At 34.9% G+C, this 22,954-nt stretch overlaps 2 protein-coding genes across 10 annotated transcripts in view; both read right to left on the reverse strand.

The window, feature by feature from the left end:
* Positions 1-7,070: 7,070 nt before the first annotated feature.
* Positions 7,071-17,569, reverse strand: LOC126732479 (gamma carbonic anhydrase 1, mitochondrial-like). The gene is made up of 5 exons (XM_050435341.1): positions 17,260-17,569; positions 9,381-9,524; positions 8,465-8,590; positions 8,215-8,366; positions 7,071-7,679 (listed from the first exon to the last, which is right to left on the reverse strand). The coding sequence occupies exons 1-5, from the start codon at positions 17,372-17,374 to the stop codon at positions 7,401-7,403; spliced, it is 816 nt and encodes a 271-aa protein (XP_050291298.1). The 5' UTR covers positions 17,375-17,569; the 3' UTR covers positions 7,071-7,400.
* A 1,685-nt stretch (positions 17,570-19,254) lies between these two features.
* The window catches only part of LOC126732482 (soluble inorganic pyrophosphatase-like), a 34,455-nt gene continuing 30,755 nt past the window's right edge, over positions 19,255-22,954 (reverse strand). For 4 of the 9 annotated variants that reach the window (XM_050435349.1, XM_050435352.1, XM_050435353.1 and 1 more), the window contains 8 exons: positions 22,755-22,894; positions 22,642-22,670; positions 21,861-21,926; positions 21,119-21,226; positions 20,952-21,017; positions 20,062-20,182; positions 19,684-19,765; positions 19,255-19,517 (listed from right to left, as the gene is read on the reverse strand). In XM_050435349.1, the coding sequence (XP_050291306.1) occupies positions 19,475-19,517; positions 19,684-19,765; positions 20,062-20,182; positions 20,952-21,017; positions 21,119-21,226; positions 21,861-21,926; positions 22,642-22,670; positions 22,755-22,887 (648 nt within the window). In that variant the 5' untranslated portion in view covers positions 22,888-22,894 and the 3' untranslated portion in view covers positions 19,255-19,474. Of the gene's footprint in view, positions 19,518-19,683; positions 19,766-20,061; positions 20,183-20,951; positions 21,018-21,118; positions 21,227-21,860; positions 21,927-22,641; positions 22,671-22,754; positions 22,906-22,954 lie in introns of all 9 variants that reach the window. The other 5 variants (XM_050435345.1, XM_050435347.1, XM_050435348.1 and 2 more) reach the window with 2 other exon arrangements.

Genomic DNA, 22,954 nt, shown 5'->3' on the forward strand with positions numbered 1-22,954 from the left:
TTAGACTAAATGGCCCAACCCTAACCCGACCCATTTAATAATCGTGTCAGGATCCTTCAACCCTAACCCGACCTGTTAATAAGGCGGGTTGACCTGACCCAATCCATTTGACACATTTAATAAACAAATCGTGTTGGGTTGACACGAATGTAACACAACCCATTTCAACCTGCATAATATTAAATATAACATCCATCTATAAATTATTATTTTTTACATCCCAAAAACCAGTGCATACACTTTATGTCTTTGACCCATATTCAAAATAATATAGTTCAATAAAAATATAACATTCATCCAGAAATAAGTTCTTTACACTCCAAAAAAAGTGCAACACTTCAACCCAAATTCAAAATAACATAGTTTAACAAAAATAAAATAACATAGTTCAACAAAAATATAATATCCTTGGAACTCGCCAAATGCTAAGTATCAATATTGAAAGAATTTGAGCAAATAGTAGACTAATCCTGACTATGACCATGATTATTATCCATAGATTCTTTGTTGATGTCCAAGTTCATAACATCTTGCACAAGCTCATCCAATTTCATTTGTACAAGTTCTATGCCAAAAAAAAAAAAAAAAAAGTATTAGTAGTTACAAAATATAATCATGCCTCAACAGTTTGACAAGAACTAAATAATAATAATGTAAGAGTAATAATAACTAATGAAACAAATAAGATTACCTTTCTCATTTGTAATTACTTACTTTTCTTTTTAAATTTAAAATATATGTTGGATATAAAAGGTATTTGAAAAATCTAAAATAAAATAATTATTTATTTGTTATACGAGTTAAACGGGTTGTGTTAAGTGGGTCATTTTGGGTTTGACACAAATAAATTGGCGTGTCAAACGTGTCTATTGCGGGTTACGCGGGTTGACCCGCTTATGACACGTTTCTTATCGTGTCGCTTTCGGGTCGACCCATTTATGACCCTAACCCATTAAGGCCCAACCCTAACCCGAAAAAAACCGTGTTGGGTTCGTGTCGAGTTAGCGGGTTGGGTCGAACATTGACACCCCTATAATGCACTACTCATAAAATTACTTTTATACTCCCACCAATAATAATATGTAACAATTTACCACATAAAATTTATTATAAAAATATTTTAAACATGGTGTGAACAACTCATTTCTTTAATTATATTATATGTATTATGTAGTCCTATGTTCCAACCAAACAGTGCCAAAATTGGGTACTAGATGTGAACTTGGTTCCCCCATAGAAAGAGAGTTGTGAGGCCTTGTTGAACATAAAGACAAAGCTTCAGCTGCGGTACTCTGCCACAGCACTTGTTTGGAAGCATTTGTGTGTGTGGGGTGCAAGTTAAAGCTTCAAAGCAGCAAAATGTCCAAACTAGACTAAAAAGTATCCACACCCATATATTATTTTTGTTGATTCATAAATGCTTCTTCTCTATTTTTTTAATTTTAATAATAAAGATAGGGGATGTTAGGATGTTATTTTCTAAGCTGATACAGATACTTGATATGTGTCTAAAGTCACTGTTACAAATTGGAATGAATGTTTTTCTAAGAAATCTTGCGGTTAAGAAAGTGTTAAAGATGTGGTTCACATAGCATTTTCATTGCAGCCAGCCTAATATGAAATGGCATGCTCTTTATTATTCCTTTTTTTTTTTTATAAGCTAAAGCGTTTATCACAATAATTAAGTATCACCCTTAATTATTATAGCTCTTGAAATGATATCAATAAAAGGGAGAAGAAAAAGTTAGATGCAATGTTCTTAATTGCATAAAATGCTCTGCTTTTTTTTTTAGTGCAACTTTGCTAGGGATGCAATTTTTTTTTTTTTTTTCACAATTTATTGAAGTGGAAAGGATGTAGACGGTTGATAATCTATTTTCACACTAACTGACCACTAACACCACTTTTATTTCTACCACTCATAACCTACTACTTCAACTAATTGTGAAAAACGTTGTGTCATTTATTCTTTTGCGATATAATATACCCGTTAAAATTGTAGTAATTCAAAATATTAACTTTTCATAGTGATATTACCAATGTTGATTCCTACAATATATCTATTATGTCTCATGCTTATAATTAAGTTACTAGACTGTGCTCTATCCCAATTCAAAATAAACTCATTGGCTGTTTTTTTGCCCCCTTTTATAATGGATTGTGATTGTAAAAAATTGCAAAATGGGGTTGTCTTTTCCTTAACAGTCAAATTTTTGCCTCAGAATTGTGTTTCTTTACTTTGAGAAGATGTCTGGCATTATTGCAAGAGATAGCATGACATGTAAGTAACATTATCCAGCTCAAACAATAAACCTTTTAACCATTTTGGGAATAAATATTTAGTGGAAAATGATGAAAGAAAATTTTACTGATTACCTTATCCACATCTTTCAAATCCAATACCCAAAGAACAAGATTATTAGCCACAAACAACTTGAGGCCAACCACAAAATTAGGTGTAAGCATATTGGAAAATAATAAAATGCAGTGGTATAAAAAGTGGGTAGATGGAGGAATTTATAACGTGGACAACATGCAGACGAAGAGGATGGCCACACACAGATTTAAGAAGGATTTGATAGCGACCCAAGATTGTGGAATTTTAAGTAGAGGCCTAACTGTCCTCAAATGGTGGCAGTTGGGATCGAAGTGTAGGCAGAGAGCAATTATTCAAATTAGTTGCATCAACTTGACTTGAAGTTGAAGCTGATCATGAAACGTATTCTCTGTCCCTAGTATAAATATTTTAACCTCGGACTTGGCCTACAAGTGAAGATAAACAGAGAAAGTAAAATTATAATAAAGAATGAAAGAGAGAAAGCAGTAAAATTTGAGTAATCTTACGAATCCGTAGGTTTCAGTTAACTCAATTGATAAAGTTTATTATTATCAAATAAGATATATATAATTCAATTTTTGTTTATACCAAAAAACCAATTAATATCTTGACCTAATGAAAATAAACAATTATTATCAAACGGATACCGTTATTTTCGTATGCACATTTTCACAACCTTATCTTCACAGCCTTGTTGGTTGAGAACCTTTATTTATGTGTTTTGGTAAATATATTTTTGCTAGTTTATTTGTTAAAAAATGAAATTAAAGGTAAATTTTAAATAAATAAGAAAATTTGTTGATCAAACACACAGCACATATATGTATATGTAAAAATATAGTTTTACTATATAATAAATTTCACATTAAGGTAAAATTAATTAATCCCATCCAAATGAAGCATACTCTCTTCCAACATATATATATATATATATATTAGAAACAATATATTAAAACATTTCTCTCTCAAAAAGCACAAAGTAGTGTAAAGGATAAAACCGGATTCTTGGTATCCGAATGTAATTTAGCAAAACAATGACAGTATCTTCTTTTGATTACTTTGGCTTTTGTCCCCGTATACCCCGCCATCACCCCCAATGTACTCCTGTCTTCCACTTTTTCTTTCTTCCAAATATATCCTATTTCTTTTTGTTTTTCAAAGATTCAAAGTAGATTTCAACATTTTTTTTTTTAATTTGTTTCCCCACTTTAAAAGTTCTATTAGTTGTGATTTGAATTGATCGTATCAAACAAAAGTAAGTTTCAAATCAAATGCCTGCTTTTCTTTTCTTTTTTCTTTTTTGATATGATCCTCTTTCTAGTAGTTAGCCATTCACAATGCTTCATATGTGTTTTGTATTAGATACTTCTTTTTTCTTTCTTTTTATACAGTAGTTGGTAGTTATTGTATAACTTTTTGAGTATAATTATATTTTTATTGATTTTTAAAAAACCAATAATAAAAAATTATGAACAAAAATGGGTAGGGAGTGACTTGGCATTTTCCATTTGAACATGATCACAATGGCAACTTATTCACTAGGCCCCAATTTGCAAAAATAAAAAATCCAGATGAGGCATAGCAATTCCATCGAGAACGTAAATAAGCATATAAAAAAATTAATATAAACACATACATATAATTCCATTGCAATGCATGGGATGGGTTCTTCTATAAATTTACCAATAAAAATAAATAAATAAATAAAATGTTGAGTTTTTGAAAATCATTGCTGGGTAGGCCCTTCCGTAAGCCTCATGGCTCATAACAATTTTGGCAATTAACAAAAAAGATGAGGCTCTTATATTACATGGGGGCCATAGTGTTGGCCACTTTATAAATAGTTTATAATTTATATTAGCAACATCTTGTAGAAGCTTGAAAAGTCATCATTCCTACATATAATAATCGATTTGTTTGTCTAACATGTAAAAAATACTAATGAATAGACATTACATAATTTAGTTTTTTGTACAATGAACAAGACAGATCACATGCATGTAAGTATCTTTGCAACTTCTGGGTCTACTCTGATTATTCATGTTATCAAGTGCTCCAAGTGTTGGTCAACATGATAATTGATCAAACATGTGGGTCATTTTCTTCACTCAGGTCATTTTCTTTATAGTGATATAGCATAGGATTGGTGCTCTCTGAAATGTTAATTGCCAATCATATTATAAATTTTGGTTGGTATGCATAGTGGGGGGCACATAATTGGATACACTATTTGTATATACTATTTGTTATATATTAGTACTGTAAAGGTCAAAGAATTGCTTAATCAAAGAACAAAAATTATTACAGTACCTATTCCTGGAATCACTGTAACTGAGTGGGATAGAGCATATTCTGAGTTTCTGACTGAGGAGGCTTCGAAATCATATGGGCTATTAAAAGGGTCTCTCATTTTTATTTTTATTTTTATGAAATGGCACTGTGAATCTTCATGGGGACCATTCGTTCATCCAGTTTAAAATATAAAAAGTGTAGTGTTACAATTTGTGCCACAACTCGCCCATGTGACGAGTTGTGATTAATAGAGGAGTAATGATGGCTCCATGTGAAGACAACCATCTACCAATCACAACTCGCCACATAAACGAGTTGTGCCACAAGTTGTGGCACCAGAACTCCTCTTTAAAATATATGTAAGTCCATGCAATTTTATCAATAGTTAAGTACAAATGTACAGTCAGTTTGAAATCAAGCCACTTGAGATTGATGCCATTAGTTCAAACATATTCCTTCTCTCTGAGACCATAGCTTATTATAAAAGAAAGTATAGCAATAGCCTACCAGAATTTTTATTTTTGTTAAGTACTGGGCCAAATTTAATTATAACAAAATATTTGAAAAACATATTTTCTGCACTTTATTCTGTTTGTTTCGGCACTCTTTTACTTTTTTCTTTCCCTATTAGATCCATGTGTTTTTTAATTAATTTTTTGTTAAAAATTTATTTACTTGTTTGTTGAAAATTATATAAAGTACAATTGCACATGAAAAAAAGTACATATACGAATAAGGTATAAAACTAGAATAAGAAAATCTAATCCAAACTCTTGCTTATGTATAGTTTTTATTTTTTAAACCCTATTTATTTATTCTAAGTAAAACTATACTTCTTTCTCTAAAATTTAAAAAAAAAAAAAAAAAAAAAAAGGAGGTAAAACTATACTTTTATCAACTTTTAACAAATAAGTTAACAATAAGTCTAAAGGCACACCAAAATTGACAACATATTTCATACCTAAATGACCTGATAAGTTGTTAATGGTGGATAATAAAGTAATGTCAATAGTGGACCTATATGATAATCAATAATAACTTTCTAACTTAGTATTTGTGAAATTTGTTATCATAATTATTGTCTGTACCGGTAAGTTAATAAGTTTTCAACAGAAACTAATTCAAAGACAGCTTCTTTTTTCATACTCTCCAGATGATTCTCATTTACACTTCATTCTCATATCATTGCCTTTCAGTCTCTTATGTACCTGTCTTTTCTTCACCATCTTTTTCTTTCAATAATTTTGAAACCAGTCCTCTTGTCTTGTAAGTCCGATGATGATGATGATGGTGATGGTGATGAATAATAAACAATAAGAAAAATAATAGCAAAACCAACCTAAAAGTGCCATTTATTGGCCAAACTCACACTTCGCATTCTCTTAGGTTACTTGCATGCTAGATTTGTTTTGTGACGTGTGTAGACAAGTGTATTAGGCTGGACTCGTCCTATTCCTTAAACTAACTCCATATTCATTTCGTGCCGACAGTTTAAGTTACTATGTTATTGATAATAGGTCATTATTAACTTAACTGTGATGTTTGAATCATTCGTAAGGTCATCAATGATTGCTTTATAAACAAAATCGCAGGCTTGGTTGGGGTTAATTGCTAGCCTATAATAGCTCTCTACCTCAACCAATTAAGAACTTCGGACACACAAACTGGAACAGAAAGTAAAAGCTGGAATTGGGCAGGATAGAACCTCCATCACAAAAACCCACATGAATCAATTATGTTATCTCTTCTTTTCTTTGTTCAATGCAGCCTATTGGGATTGAATGATCGAAACCTTGCCTTTTCACCCAGCAAACTCATTTATGATGCATAAAACAGAAACTATTTTATTTGTCTCAATTTATTATATCTGCAGGATTTTCATAGTTCTTGTCTCAGTTAAGGGCAAGTCAAAGCAACCAACAGATTTTGTTACTTGTTATGCTTTGAAAAGATAATTGGAAAAAGGGAGAGCAGGTTTGAATGATTGGGCTGCACCACTTGCAAGTAATATATATATATATATATATATATATATGGATTTTTTTTGGAGAAACATGCCTAGAAGGCTATATTGATGAATAAAAATCAAGGAACGAAGAACTACAGAAAAAACATCTGGTGGAACATCTACTAACCAAATCTGATAATCAGCTAAGGACAGCTTTTCTTGCTAAAACGTGAGCTGTGGCACTACCGCTACATTAGCGTGGTTGAGAGCAAAAAATCTAAAGCCAGATAAGAGAAATTTGCAATCGGCGATCATCACCTCACCAAAATGAGCAAAACTTAACTCCATCAATAAGTGATCGATGATGATTTGAGCATCACCTTCGATAATTAGTTATCAAGATAGACCAACCAAAAGTCGAGGCCGATATTATAAGAGCTATCGAGGCTGATATTATAAGAGCTATCACAAAAATCATTGAACGCTCCAGTATACCTGATTCCATGTTCTTTATTCCAACATAACATATGCAAAGCAATTGAATTTTACAACTACTGATCAGTGGGAGCTTCACGGATGGCATAGGCATCCAGATACAAGTTCCATTGTAGCCGTTCTCAAAAAATAGAAAATGAAGTTTCTGATCAGCCTGAGAGGATGAGCAGAGCCATATATCAGTAATGTAAACAAAGATCTGACCTTAACACTTTGCCCAACCCCCAAAAAATTATTGGATATTAAAATCGGCATGTAACCAAAAAAAATAAAATCCACTGACAACAAATCTCACGAGGAGCTAGCTTCCTCAGGCAAGTCACACTTTTAAGTGGCCTTTGGTACTTTATCGTGCAGGATATTATCAGGAAGGATAAGCTCTGGAGGTGTTTCACGTACAACACCCAGCATTGAGTCATAATCCTCATCACGGCGAGCAAACTTCTTGCGTAGTAACTTCTCCAATTCAATCTCATCAAAGCTCTTTGCATTTTCAGCTGCATGAACCTGTGCCAAGTTGGAATAATTTAAGGCTGACTGGGAGATAAAGGACATCTCTTCTTCTGTGAGTTTCCTGAGGAACTTTGCTGGATTACCTGCCCACACCTGCGGGAACAATTTAAGAGATTTGCTAAGATAATATGAAGCTCAGATTCAAGGTATGCATAAATGCTAAGGACTCCTAGAGACTAATAGCAAAATCAGGCAGGAGCCCATGTGAACTCAATTGCAAGTCTAAAAATATGAAAAATCAATTAGTTGCCAAGAGTGAAAGACTTGGATTAGAAATGATGGAATCAGAGTAAATGTGTTACGTACCATATTTCAACTCCAAGTACATGACACAAAATAGAATTCAAATAATTAAGCAAATGGCTTTATATGTAGATCAAAGTGCAATGTATACATTGAAAGTATAATATTAGAATTAGTAAACTTCGCTAAAAGATGAAGGCTTAGAAGCTTTGGGCTTAAGCCTGAAAGGTATCCCTGGTCAAACTCCTAAAACAATTCCCACCAGAGGAATTCATTTGGCCAGACTTCCTTTGCATACTTCAGTATACAATTTCATGATCAGAGGATATAACTAGACAAAAAAACTATTCTGAATTTCAGGCATATGAAGTCAATGTTCACAAACCTCTCCACAAGGGATCCTTGTGTTCTGCCTAACAAGGGCTCCAGCAGCAACCATTGCATGTTTCTCAACATAAGCCCCATCAAGTAAGGTTGCACCCATACCAACAAATGCCTCATCCTCAACAGTACATCCATGTAAGACAGCACTGTGACCTGCCAAATTCAAATTGGAAACCGTAATGGAAAATCCTCATGAAATTCACATCAGGACCATGTTGATATCATTTGCGACGTGATCACAAGTTGCTCACCCACGGTAACATTGTCACCAATGATAGTTGGTAAAACCTTCCCACTCAAATTAGATTTTGCTACGTGAACAAGGGAGTTGTCTTGTATATTTGTTCCAGAGCCAACACTGATGCTGTTAACATCACCTTTAAATAAGAAATCACAATCAGAAGAGAATAAGCACCTTATGAAATGCACACACACACACACACACACACACACAAGAAAATAAATGTTCAAACTTATTACATATGAATAGTTTCACAGGATAACATTAATCATTCAAACAAATTTAAAACAAAAAATGAGACCAAAAAAGTTACTTTTGATTGAGTTGTGCTACATAAAACAGCTAATGCAATCATTTTTTTGTGATGCAATGTGTTCTTATTTCCCCTGCTTTTTTTTTCACTTCTTACACAGTGATAATGCTTGGGTTCAGTAATTTTCAGCTTTGCGCTTGGATATAATGGTAAGAAGGGTGTTCTGTTTCCTGTATAAAAGAATGTGGTTGTAATAGGGATAGCAAGCTTGAATTTTACTTCCTTTCACTTCCATAATCCTTATATGCCAATTCTTTAGATAAATAAATCCGAAATTCTGCTGACATCAACTTTACCTACTTTCAAAGAATAAAGAAGTTCTTATTATTCTTAACAATTATTACAGCAGTGGTTGAGAGATGTACAAGTACAGGAATACCATTCTATGTGATATGCTCTCTATTTTTTTTTTTTTTTTTTGGTCACAATCATAAAAATAAGAATGTATCACACTGTCGACCAAGGCACAATTTGAACACAACTAGAAAATTCACTGTAACAATTACAAGCACTATATTAGAAAATATAATAAGAAAAGATATGGCTAAAACATGAAACTAGAAGTGTACATGGTGCTTTATAAATCCTTAAGTTTCATTTTGGTGCAGCATACCTCTCAAAACACATCCATACCAAATGGAAGAACCTCGTCCCACCTGAACATCGCCAATGATAGATGCACTTGGGGCCACAAATGCATCCTTATCAACCACAGGAGCTTTGTCAAATATGTTCATGAGTGTCCTATGCCTAGACACTACATAAAAAATATATATATAACCATCAATTATAAAATCCCAAGTTAATAGTTTTAAGAGGGTATGCAAAGTCTAGAGGAATTAAAATTAAAACATCAGAAGTTAATCAAAGCTAAAGAACTTCATGCATGAACATGATCGCAAAAAAAGCATTTGACTATGGCCACCAAAGCCGAGAAATCTTTAAAGACTATAACAAAAAGGAAGTAATGCCTTGCATGGGGAAAACTAATCAAACCAAAGAATTAGTTCTTATAGAATACGATTGTAACAAACTGAAAATATGGAACCCCTGAACTGGTTTCCAACATCAACCAATTTCACCTTCAAAAATTCTTTTAGAATTTGAGACCACAGCCATCCTAACTCTATCCCCAGAGTGATAGACTACTAATCAAGCTCCATATTCACCAAGGGTCCGTTTGGATTGAACTTATTGTTACTGAAATTGAAAACTGAAAACTGAAAACTGAAAACACTGTAGCAAAATAATTTTTAAATGTGTCAATAGTGCTGTGGGACCCATTTTTAATATTTTTTAATGTATAAACAGTGCTGCTACAGTGATGGAACAGTGCTTGAACAGTAAAATTTGTCTATGAACAGTAAATTTTGCTCCCTTAAACGCGTGAAAGCAAAAAAAAAAAGGAAAACGTGAGATGCGGGATTCAGCAGAAACGCTGAATCCAAACGCTCACCAAGTCTAGGTAGGGGCAAGGAAAAGGGACAACAAAACTAACAATCATAAGAAACATCCAACAGCTTCAAAAGCTTTGATCAACAATGAAATTCACTCAAGAATACTAAAAAGTTTCTCCAATCTGATAGCAACCGGATAGTTATCTACATAGAAATATGCACCACCAAAGATATAAATATAAGAATCCAACAGCAAACCTCATCTTCGGAACTCAGCAGAACTCTTTAGCTATGACAACACACATCTCTTCTTTGCTTCAGATACCTATCTATCTACTCCCTTTGTTATTCCAACTTATGATCATATTCCATGGTAATTTATACAGTTTTGAATATCTCCCTTGTTCTTGTAACTAAGTATTAGAGTCCTCCTCCTACATTCACTAAGCATTTTTAAGTATGGTATTTTATTAAGAGAGAATGCTACTTCATGTTCACAATGATGAACACAAAGTAACTTAATAAATTATAAAGAATTATACACAGCTGCAAAGTGAATCTTGGAAATTGAGAATGGAGTTGCCGCGTGTAAAACCGCACACATGAGACCAATTAAACAAAGCTGAAATCAACAAGTATTCCAACTCATCTCTTGGTATCTCTGTATCTTCAAAAGCGCAGGTATTAAGTTCTCTCTATAATATCCGTATCAAACATAGCAGAATAAGATTCTAAACATCCGAAGAGTGCTTCCCAAACCAATTCATCCACCCAAACAATAAGTCTACTATTGTCTTTGAAAACACCCAATGAATCCCAAACACCTTAAAAACTACGCTCCACAAAACATATGCAACATCAAATTGGAGCAGCAAATGGTCCATTGTTTCTCCACTACACTGGCACATACAACACCAACCAAATAAAGAGAAACCTCTCTTGATAATGTTGTCATAGGTAAAAATCTTCCCCACAAGCTTCTGTCCAACCAAGGAAAGACACCCTCTTTGGGGCCTTAACCATCAAATACGCTTCCAAGGGAATGAAATAGCATTGGTAACTCAAATAACCTTATACTAAGAATGAATGTCAAACTTTCCACTTATGTTCAAATGTCATCTCATCCTATCACACCCTTCTTGCCTAAGCACCTGTGAGTTTATAAATTCTAGCAAGGAAGTTACCCACACTAACTCCCAATCATGAAAGTCATAACATCTCATGTTCCAACTGCATTCCCCCCATCCAATTGGCTATCCAAGACTGAATATACTGAAGCATCGCTGTCAACTGTGCTTGCATACTGGTTAGGATACAAATCTTTTAGAGAATAATGTCCACTCCATTTATCGTGCCAAAACCTTACTCGTGTGCCATCCCTTACATCGAACATCACATGCTAGAAGTTTTCCCAACTTGCTCTGATACTTTTTTTGATAGATACAAATCTTTTAGAGAATAGTGTCCACTCCATTTATCGTGCCAAAACCTTACTCGTGTGCCATCCCCTACATCGAACATCACATGCTAGAAGTTTTCCCAACTTGCTCTGATACTATGCCAAAGGCTACACCCTTGAGTCCCTCTACTTGGTTTTGATCTCCAACCACCCCATTCTTTGAAGCTATTGCCCAATGCCATAAGCGTGTATCTTGATTCAAGCTCCCTATCTTCCTAACCCCTGAACCACCTTTAGCAATAGGTGAACAAACAATATTCCACACCACCAAAGAATTTGAACTCCTTTTCTGAGGCACCCTACATGAAATTTATCTGAACTCTCTCCAACCTATGCCTACATCACCCAAGTACTTTCAAATTTCAATGAGAATTTCATTAGGTCCCACGGCTTTTCCCATTTCCATCTCTTTAATGCGTCCTTTATCTCAGTCATCCTAATGCGTCCTTTTCAATCTTTTTTTAATCTCCTCTTCCTTTACTAATACCCGTTGATCTTCATCTTCAATGCACTTGGCACAATTTAAATCTCTTGTTTTCATTTCCCTTGTCTTAGCAAGTTTATAAATATTATTTTCTCCATTATTTGTCCTCAATTTGCTATATAATTCATCATCAGTCTTAGATCCAGCCTTCTTGGATAGCTTTCTTTTTTAATTACTCTTTGCTGTTTTATAATTTTTCATAAGTGGAATTTTTCTCTATATCTAGGTAGGCTTCTATAAATCTCTCTTAAAGTAACTGAAGTTTGAACCTCCCATTCTACCACCAAATATCCTTATTCAATTGTCCAAATCCTTCAGAATCTCCAAGTAATTCTTTAGCCACTCTTTAATTTAACTAGCCATTTCATTCCACATCTTATCAACATCTTTATACATCTTCGTCTACAGACTAGACACCACTTGTCTTCTTTGACCATTTTATCTTTAAACACAACTTTTTTCTCTCACTTCAAACCCCACCATCTAATTCTTGAGTTTTTCTCACTAACATCTCCTATTTTCCATCTTCTAATGCAAATATCTAGCACCACCAACCTAAATTGAGTGGAAAAAAGTTTAGCTCCGAACCAGGTTTGGAGGAACACTTTGTCTTATTGAATGGTTATGCTCTCTCTTGATATCAACTTACAATCTTTAGAACATATACTATTAACTTTTTGAGCAAAGATGAAATCTATTGGACTATCATTTGTCTCACTTTTAAAAATAATTTAAGTCATTAAGTGTGAGTCCCTCTTCTTGAACCAAGTGTTCATTAATATCAAATCATATGTTGTTGTAAAAAAGTCTATAATAACATCTTTTGATTCATTCCTTAGTCCATATTTCTGACCTCCAAAAAAATCTTTAAAAATTCCCCCACTATCTTTTCTTTGCATTACCATTTAGGTCTTCTCCAATGAAAATATTACCCCCCCCCCCCCCCTTTACTAAATTCATCCATGTCGTCCCAGAAAAAAAAAATTGATAGGTAATAAAGATATATATTCAAGAACACTACCTTATGCAGAAAAACATAAGGCAGAGAGAAAAATACAAAGGGAAAGAAAGAGTATAAAGATAAAGAAAGGAAAAGATACTAAGTACACGGGAGAGAGCTAAGGAACATAGGGAGAGAATCACTAGAGGTGAGTCCCCAAGCCCTAGGCTAGTCAAACAAAGTGCCATTGAAAGAGGCCACTAGCTGGTCATCCGAACTATCCATGTCCTCAAACATCCTCCTATTTCGCTCCTTCCAAAGACACCACATCAAGCATAATGGAGCTAAATTCTTTTTTTTTTGATAAGTAAGAATTTTATATATACGAACGGCTACTCTGTGCAAGAAAAACACAAAGCAAACCCAGAGAAAACAAGCAAAAAACAGAGAGAAAGCAAGAAAGAACCAGACAATCAACAAAAAAAAAAAAAAATTACAAAAGAGAAAGAGAACAAAGAAAAGAAGGGAGAGAGTCACTAGTCGTGATTCTCCAAGCCCGAGACCAATCAAAAAGAGTCCCACTAAAAGAAGCAAGAATCTGATCAACGGTACTATCCAAATCCTCAAAAGTCCGCCGATTCCGTTCCTTCCAGATACACCATAGGATGCACAATGGAACTAAATTCCAAATGCTAGACAAATGCTTTCCATGCTAATTCCACCAACCGAATAGGGTATCCGCAACCAATCTTGGCAAGACCCAAGAACACCCAAAAGATCTAAACACCAAACTCCACAACCGATAAGCCTTTCCACAATGTAGTAACAAATGATCCACCGTCTCCCCCATTACTACGACACATGATACACCAATCGACAAAATCCAACCCTCTATCCCTCAAATTATCACCTGTAAGGATCCTATCCCATACAGCAGTCCACACAAAGAAGGAAACACGCCGAGGAGCCTTAACCTTCCAAACACCTTTCCAAGGAAAAATAATGGGCAAGGGGCTTCTTAACTTATTGTTAAACAATCGAATATCAAAGTCCCCATTCTTTGTCAACTTCCATCGCATACAATCTCCGTTTTCAGTGGGAGGTAGATTCAAGCCCAAGGTACGGAGAAAATCATCCACACCACCCATTTCCCAATCATTTGGTCTCCGAGTAAAATGAACATCCCAGCTTCTCCGCTCCTCTGTCCCCAACCGTTCAAAAGAAGAGGCCACCGATGCCCCTTTATTGGATGCAATCCCATACACACTCGGAAAAGTCAATTGAAGTGGAGAATCCCCACACCATTGATCTATCCAAAGCTTCATTCTATCCCCCACCCCTACCTCAAAGCGAATATTCTCGCTAAAATCCTCCCATCCCATGCGAATACTTCTCCACAAGCCACACCCATGCACCCCTCTACCTAGCTTGGAAGTCCACCCCCTCATTCTTCCCCAAACTTGAGAGCTACAACTCTTCTCCAAAGCCTTGTCTCCTCAATCCCAAACCTCCATAACCACTTCCCTAGTAAGGCTTTATTAAAAGTAGTTAATTTCCTTACTCCTAACCCACTTTCAAAGGTGCACACACCTTGTCCCATCCCACCAAGTGTAACTTGGAGTCCCCCCACAAGAAATCCCTTTGCAACCTCTCGATTTTATTGGCCACATGCGTAGGGATGGTAAAAAGAGACAAATAATAAGTGGGGAGACTAGATAATATGCTTTTAAGCAACGTTAGTCTTCCACCTTTTGAAAAATACATCTTCCAACTGGCCAACTTATGCTCAATTTTCTCCAAGATAGGATTCCAAACAGTAGGGGACTTGTGGGACGCCTCCAATGGCATACCAAGATAGGTCATTAGCAAAGACCTAATCCAGCATCCCAAAATCTCTGCCAGGGCATGGACATTAGGAACCTCCCCAATGGGAACCATCTCACTCTTCAGCACATTAACCTTTAAACCTGTCATTGCCTGGAAACAAAGAAGAAGTATCCAAACATGTAGAATCTGCTCCTCATCAACATCGCAAAACAGAATCGTATCATCTGCGAACAAAAGATGCGAGACACATACCCCTCCACCCCATCTACCATTAGCCCTAAAGCCTCGAAACAAACTAGACCCTTCAGCTCTTTTCATCATCTCGCTGAAGACCTCCATCATAACCAGAAACAACACGGGGGATAGGGGGTCCCCTTGTCTCAATTCCCTAGAGCTCCCGAAAAAATTGGCTAGAGACCCATTAAATAAGACAGAGAATTGGGCTGTAGATATACAGGTGCGGATCCACCTACACCACCTCACCCCAAATCCCATTCTCTTCAACAAATCAAGAAGAGCCTCCCAGTTCACATGATCATAGGCTTTCTCAATATCTAATTTACAAATAACCCCCAGAATCTTACTCTTCGCCCTACTATTAACACACTCATTAGCAATGAGAATTGAATAAAGTATCTGTCTACCCACAAAACTGTTCTGAGACTCCGATATCAGCTAATCCAAGACCTCTTTCAGGTGGTTTGCCAACACCTTAGCCAAAATCTTGTAAACACTCCCCACCAAACTAATAGGTCTAAAATCTCGAATATTGGAGGCACCATTCTTCTTAGGGATTAAGGCTATGAAAGTTGCATTAAGAGATTTTTCAAACTTACTGTGTTAATAAAACTCTTCAAACACGGCTAAGACATCTCTTTCCACAACTCCCCAACAATGGTGATAGAAAGCCAAAGAGAAACCATTAGGACCTGGTGCTTTATCTCCCTCCATCTCTTTGACAACTCGAAGAACCTCCTCCTGTTCAAACCTCCGTTCAAGCCAATCCCTCTCCAACCCCTCTATCTAATCAAATTCCAAACCTTCCACACAAGGCCTCCACTCCTCTATCTCCTTGAACAATTTTTTATAAAACTGTATAGCTTGGTCGGCCATCTCGGATTCGTCCTCATAGATAACCCCATCCACCTCCAACATACTAATATGATTATGCCTTCTCCGAGAATTGGCCATCTTGTGGAAAATTTTGGTATTGTTGTCTCCTTCCTTAATGCACAGCATCCTCAATTTATGTCTCCACGAGACTTCTTCCAATGAGAGAAGGTTCTGTATTTGAAATCTCAACACAGCCCTCTCACCTAACTCCATTTCAGAAAGGCCGTGCTCCCCTTCCTTAGCATCCGATAATTTCAAAGCCTTCAACAATTCTTTTTTCTGACGCTCTACATTTCCAAACTCACTCCGGTTCCACTGAATAATATCTTCCTTCAATGCCTTTAGCTTCTTGGCAAGTACAAAACTGGGGGTACCTAAGAAAGAATATCGATTCCACCAAGAATAAACCCTATCTTTGAACCCATCCAACTTTAGCCACATGTTTTTTTTTCTTAGCAGATTCTTCAGGTCCTATTTGAGGAGCGTATGCACTAACTAGGTTAACTATTTCTTATCTCAGAAAAAGTTTTATTTACATAATTCTCTCCTATCCTCACGACCTCAACAACAACTTTTTAAAAACTATTATATATATATATATATATATATATATATAAGTAAATGTATAAAATTTAGCTGCTTTAAATTTGAAAGGAAACCATGGCAATAGTGGGTGCCTCCAATGATGAGCAGTAGGGTCTTTATTGGCACTATGCAAAAGGTGGATTGTTATGGAATTTACAAACACCCGTGTCTGACTGGACTGGAGTGCCATACTCAACTATTAGTATTATCTATGAAGGAAAATCCCTACCCAATTTCTATTTTTATCTTTTCCTTATATAGTTATATAACACCATAATGCATATTCAATTTCTCTACATTTCTCACTCTTTTTTTTCATTCTCCTCCTAGACATTACAAAAATAAACGCAACATTATTGGTAAATTACCTCAGAAATTTAAAAAAAAAAAATTAAGATCAGAATATCCTAACACACATCTTTTTTGTATCTTATCAAGAGCCAAACAGTCAATTTTATAGCATGTTGAGAAAAAAAAAAAAAAAATCATCTAAGATTAATGCATAGCACAAATTACTCCTATTTAATTAACCAACCTCAGAAATAATATAAATAAATAAATAAAGTCATACATATTTCGTTCTTTTAAGAGTATCTGATTAGTGCATTTTTAAAATTAAAGACCTAAAAAAAAGTTGATTAGAAATGGCGGAAAAGATGGCAAAGGATAGAGTAGGAAATAGCGTACGTTGTTCTTGGAAGTAGTATTTGCCTTGGAAGCGACAGCCGAGGCGATCAAGGGCTTGGCCGGTCTCGCGGATCCAGAATCCCACGGTGTAGATTGCTTTTCCCAATGTTCCCATCTTCTTCTTCTTCTTCTTCTTCTTCTTCTTTCTGTCTCGATGGGTTTGATTTATTAAATCAAAGACTGAGGAATTTGCTACCTATTTATTCAGCTATTGAGTGGAAATGGTAAAGAAGTAGTAGTAAGTAACGAACAGTAAGGTCTGCGTGGTGTGGGAGTGGTGAGTTGTACCCCAAATTGACAGGGGAGTGTAATCTGGTATGCAGTGCCAGTGGTACCTTTGCTTATTGCACCTGAGCTAAACTACACTACTTTTCCTACTATTACTGTAAGTATTCAATTGCCTTTCGCCACCTGTCAACCTTCAACTTTTACCAGCCAAGCTGCCACGTTGGATTTATCCCTTCAACAACAATTAATCAATTTTATATAGCTTTTTTTTTTTTTAAGAAGACAAAACTTAATTACAATTAGGTACTAAAGCCTAACTAGTGACTTCTTCAATTAAAGGTATATAAAAAATCTATGATTGGGGATGGCGGCTGTGGTTGGGTACTGGAGGCGGAGAACAAGTGAGGGGTGGTAGTTGGATGGCAAACACTAAATAGTAGGGAGTGAGGAGTAAAGATTTGATTGATAAGTTTTAAGTGGGATGGAAAATGAAAACGTAAACCAATTTTCATCATAAGTGTATTTATTTTATGGTTATCCGAAAAAACAATTTAAGGTTGACCAACATTTTTCATCATTCCAAACACCCATGAATGCGAAAAAATATTTTCCGAAAATTAATTTCCGTCAAACAAAACATAGTATAAATTTAATCGTGTTTATAAATATTATGCACTCCAACATATCAATTGCGACTCATTGACCCTTATGAATGGACAATAGTGTAAGTTAACAGTGACAGTCGACAAGTATTTGAAGGTAACAATTTTTCATTTTGTGATTAACAATGATTGAGTTTTGGTTTGTATGGAGTTTCAACCGAAAAGGGAGTTGAAGGATTGAGAGAGGAGGAGAGAAGAAAAAAATTTAATAATTTTTTTAATTAAAAATTCTTTTAAAACCATGATTACATTTTTTGTACAACAAATGAAGAGTCCAAGTGTAATTTTAAATTAAAATAACATATTGATTTGGCCCTAAAGTTTCTAGAATTATAATATATTACATAACCATAATTTCTAGAATTATTTTCACATTTTCTCAAAATACTTTTCAAAAATCCCGTCGTGGTAGGTTAGTGTGAAGAGTAAAGACAAGGAAAGGGATACATGGTGATATTACAACAACTTAGAGTAATAAATTATATCACGCAATGATTTCTTCTTGTTTATTTATTTATTTTTATTTTTATTTTTTTGTTTGATAAGTAATAAATTTCTTCCAAGGTTATACATTGAATCCGGATCAGATTCATTCAACGAAGGCATTGTAACCCCATGAAGCAAATTACAAGGGAAAAAACACTTGGCTGATAATATTTGAGCAAACATACAGAATTATCTTGGTCGCTTTCATTCTTCTCAATGTCAAAGTAAAATTAACAGGAAAATTGTGCTCCAATGAATGGTTATCAAATTATAGTAACAGTGACACACACAAGCGATTTGAGCTTCATTCTTCTATCGTTTCTCTCAACAAAAATATCAAATTATAGTAACAGTGACACAGAAGAAACTCTTTCATATACTATTATTTTGACGACAAATTCATACATCACCAACAAATCTTTAAATGCTCCTTACAACACTATGGTTTCAGTAACTCTTTCAAATTTTCATACTAGGGCTTCTCTTATTTACCATACTAGCTTATAGGTTTACCTAGTTCAACTTTCTTATGCTAATCCTCAGCATGTTCAGCTCTTCACTAATTAACCATTATAATAATTCATATAGGAATCTAACAAAATAATGTAACTCTACAGAATAAACCCAAATTAATATTTCTCTTCCCAGAAGCAGGATCCAATACAGACATTTATAGAAAAGTTGATAGTATTAAAGGTGCGGCATAAGCACCATTCATACCAACATTACTAATGTTTTATGCAAGTGATATAAAACTTGGGAGACAGGCATGCAGCAAGAAGTCTATCAACCCATCATAATTTAATGGTCACGGCCATTCTACTTAGTTTCCAGGTAAGTTACTGCCTCAAGCTTTCAACAATGTAGGATGCATACAGGTCCCTGCGACAAAAACCATTCATACAAGGGAAACAACTGTGATCGTAAGTTCAAGAAAATACAAATTTTAGTAGCTCAAAAAAAATCTACACTCATTCATAAACGGAGATTAAACAATAAAATTATAGAGCTTGATTTCATAAAAAGAGAGAAGACATGAGAAACTCACATGGAGTACTTGCTGGCTTCAATGGCAGACTCAGCTGGCAGGAAGTCTTCCACATCAACTTTCTTGTTTTCATTCTTTTTGTCTATCATAGGCTTTGAGTGAAAGGTATACAATGCAGCCAAGTACAGATTGTGAACAGAGAACCAGAATTTGAAAATAAAATGATCTATCAATCTAGTATCTACTATGAGAATTTATAAATGGTTTGCAATAAATTTATTGGGTAAATGAAATCGTGCATGCATATAGTGAAAACAACGTTGAAAATGTCATTTGTCAAACAAATAATTCATGAGCATAAACCCCCCATAAAAGAAAAGAAAAGAAGAGAAACAAAGTCTAAGAGCAAGTATACATAGTAAATGAGTGAGAGGATACAGTCCTCAAAAAAACGGCGGATTTCAGCAAGCCGATGTGGAGGAAGCTCCTTGATGTCCTTGTAATGGCGGAACTCAGGATCATCAGCACATACTGCTATGATTTTGTCATCCTTTTCACCCTGCATCAATATTTTTACAACTGGTAATTCCTCTTGCAAATTTGTCCTAAACCTGATGCCCATAAAGAGATTAGAAAACATTGGATAATTTTAAAAATTTAGAAGCTAGCTGATAATATCATAGGGAAAGCAACAGAAACTCCCTTGGCTATTACATCACTAACCACTGCAGCTGTGCCGTATTAAATATCACCGACCTCTCTAGAAGATTGGCATCAAATATAGAGCAGGAATTTTTTTTTTTTTTTTCTTGAGAAAAAATATATACCAGGACGTTGAAAGGCTGAAAGTAACAGATATTGATGCTAGATCAATACCAGGGAATTCATTCTCCCTTTCACGAAAAGGTCCAAGGTAGGACAAAAAACTTGGACCCCAACTTAAGCCCAAAAATTAGATAACCCAAGCAACTTGTAGGATATATATGATGGGATAGTTATTACTTCATAGTTCATACCACCCCATACACACCATGTGTAAAATATGGACATTCTTGGAAAATGTGGACACCTGGTGTCCACATTTTACACATGGTGTGTATGGGGTGTGTATACTGGACAAAATTTTGTTCAATATTATCCTTAATGCAGGAAGTCACTTAATATAAGTATATAACACACAAAAAAAGGAGAAATTTTGTCCAGTAATATCCTTGGGAAGCTAATTTTTATATTTCCCTAACAGCCCCTTAAATCTGTGATATTATGTTATTCAAATAAGAAATAAATGTCAGAACCACAATATAGGCAGCAACAGATAAACCATATACCTGGTCAATCATAGGCATTAATCCAATAGCACGAGCACGAAGGAAAGTACAAGGTAGCACAGGCTCCTATGCAAGAAAGTCCAAGAATAGAATGTTTAAGTTCAGAAATTAAAATGATTGATACTTTTTTCACTGTGTAAAAGGTTAATGTGTCTAAAGGAAGCTACCTGCATCAGTACCAGGACATCCATGGGATCACTGTCTTCACAAATTGTTCGTGGGATGAAACCATAGTTGTGTGGATAAACAACAGATGAGTAGAGAACACGATCAACCTATTTTAAAAACTCATATGCTTGAGTTATTTTCTTAATGTAGCAAATAAATAAAATTTACATAACATGCCAATTCCCTAGAAACACTGATAGCAATATAAAGGTCTATATAAGCAAGAGCATTTATATGATCCTCCTCACATAAAATAACAGGATCTTATGTGTAGGAAAAGAAGGATTGTGGATTATGATAAAATTAATTTCACCGTAACCTTACGTACATGCATGAATTATAGGACTTCACAACCCTTTCAGAAATGTATGTATAAAAAAGAAAATATTCACCTCCGTTGCTTAACAGAGTTGAGATTATCAAATGGTAGACAATTAGCATCTAGTTAAATTTTTATGCTTTTTGAAAAACTTCATGGCAATAAGACTTATATGTAGCTTTTAGGGCAGTTGAAGATGGGAACATTCCATAATGCAATGGATGCCCTCCAAAGCAAATGGTACGACAATGTCTAGTAGCGGAACATACAAATAAATTGAGTATAACCTAAATGAAAAAAAAAAAAAAAACAAGCTTACTACTAGAAACAATGCATCTGAACAAGAACATATTGGATTAAGAATTGGAAGGTTGAATTATTGAAGTTAAATGCAGAGAAAAAAAAAAAAAAAAAACTCGTACTTTTATAAGGCCACTTGTCTTGTCAAGCTCGTACTTAACCTTGCTGCCTTTTCCAATTTCAACAACCTGCCACACAAATTCACATTGGGATTTGAAAACCAGAAAGATTTTTGATACACAACATATATTTCTATAGACACTGAGAAAACATATATTACACCAGGATTAATTATTAGAGAAAAAAGATTTATTTAAAGAAACGCAAGATGCTTTGATGGGTGTGAAAGGGCTATGGTAGAGCTGAAAGAGATTTTTATGAAGATACTGCGCTCGAGTGGATGACAGCTTCAGGGATGTTTTCCTTCTCAAATTTAGTTGAGCTTATGGATTTGTGTAGTTTTAGAGTATTGTAGTGATGTTCAGGTAGTATACTCTCAGTGTTCTAGTGTTCAGTTTTTATAATAAAATTTATTACTTATCAAACAAAAAAATAAAAATAAAAATAAATAAATAAACAAGAAGAAGAAATCATTGCGTGATATAATTCCAGAAAGGTCATTATAGCTTTCTGTTTCACACGTCTTCTTAAATAGCAGGGTCCTCCCCATTGGCGAAACAACACAATTCTATTTGGTGTACATTCTTATCCACCACACTAATACACAAACAAGCTCTCAGTCACTTCTCCTTAATGCAGATGTTGATATGGAAGTTCGACGGAATTAAGAGAAATCAGCAAGATATACCATACCATACATACATCTAGCAGGTTGCCCATAATACTTGCTAAAGATTCTTTTAGAAATTCGTAACAAGAAAGATTTAAGAAAACAAAACTTACACAGTTGAAAACCGATGGAGCACCTGGTCCTGCATGGTCAAAATTATTGAGCATTAAGCGCAAGTCACATAAACATTCATACAAAGTAGACTAAAAGCTGAACAGAGTTTTACCAATCTCCAAGTCATGCCAAGGATGAGCAGCTATAGATCTTCGGGACATTGAATTAAGGATCCTCTCATTGAGAACCACCTGTGGGAACCCCGACGAAGTTCTCCCACTCGCTTCTCCACCATTTTTAGCCATGTTTAACCTTTACAATACCTTAATAAATATAAGAATGCAATCATATAACCATCCTCAATAAACCATT

The sequence above is a fragment of the Quercus robur genome, chromosome 6 (genome assembly GCF_932294415.1).
Source record: "Quercus robur chromosome 6, dhQueRobu3.1, whole genome shotgun sequence".
NCBI lineage: Eukaryota > Viridiplantae > Streptophyta > Magnoliopsida > Fagales > Fagaceae > Quercus > Quercus robur.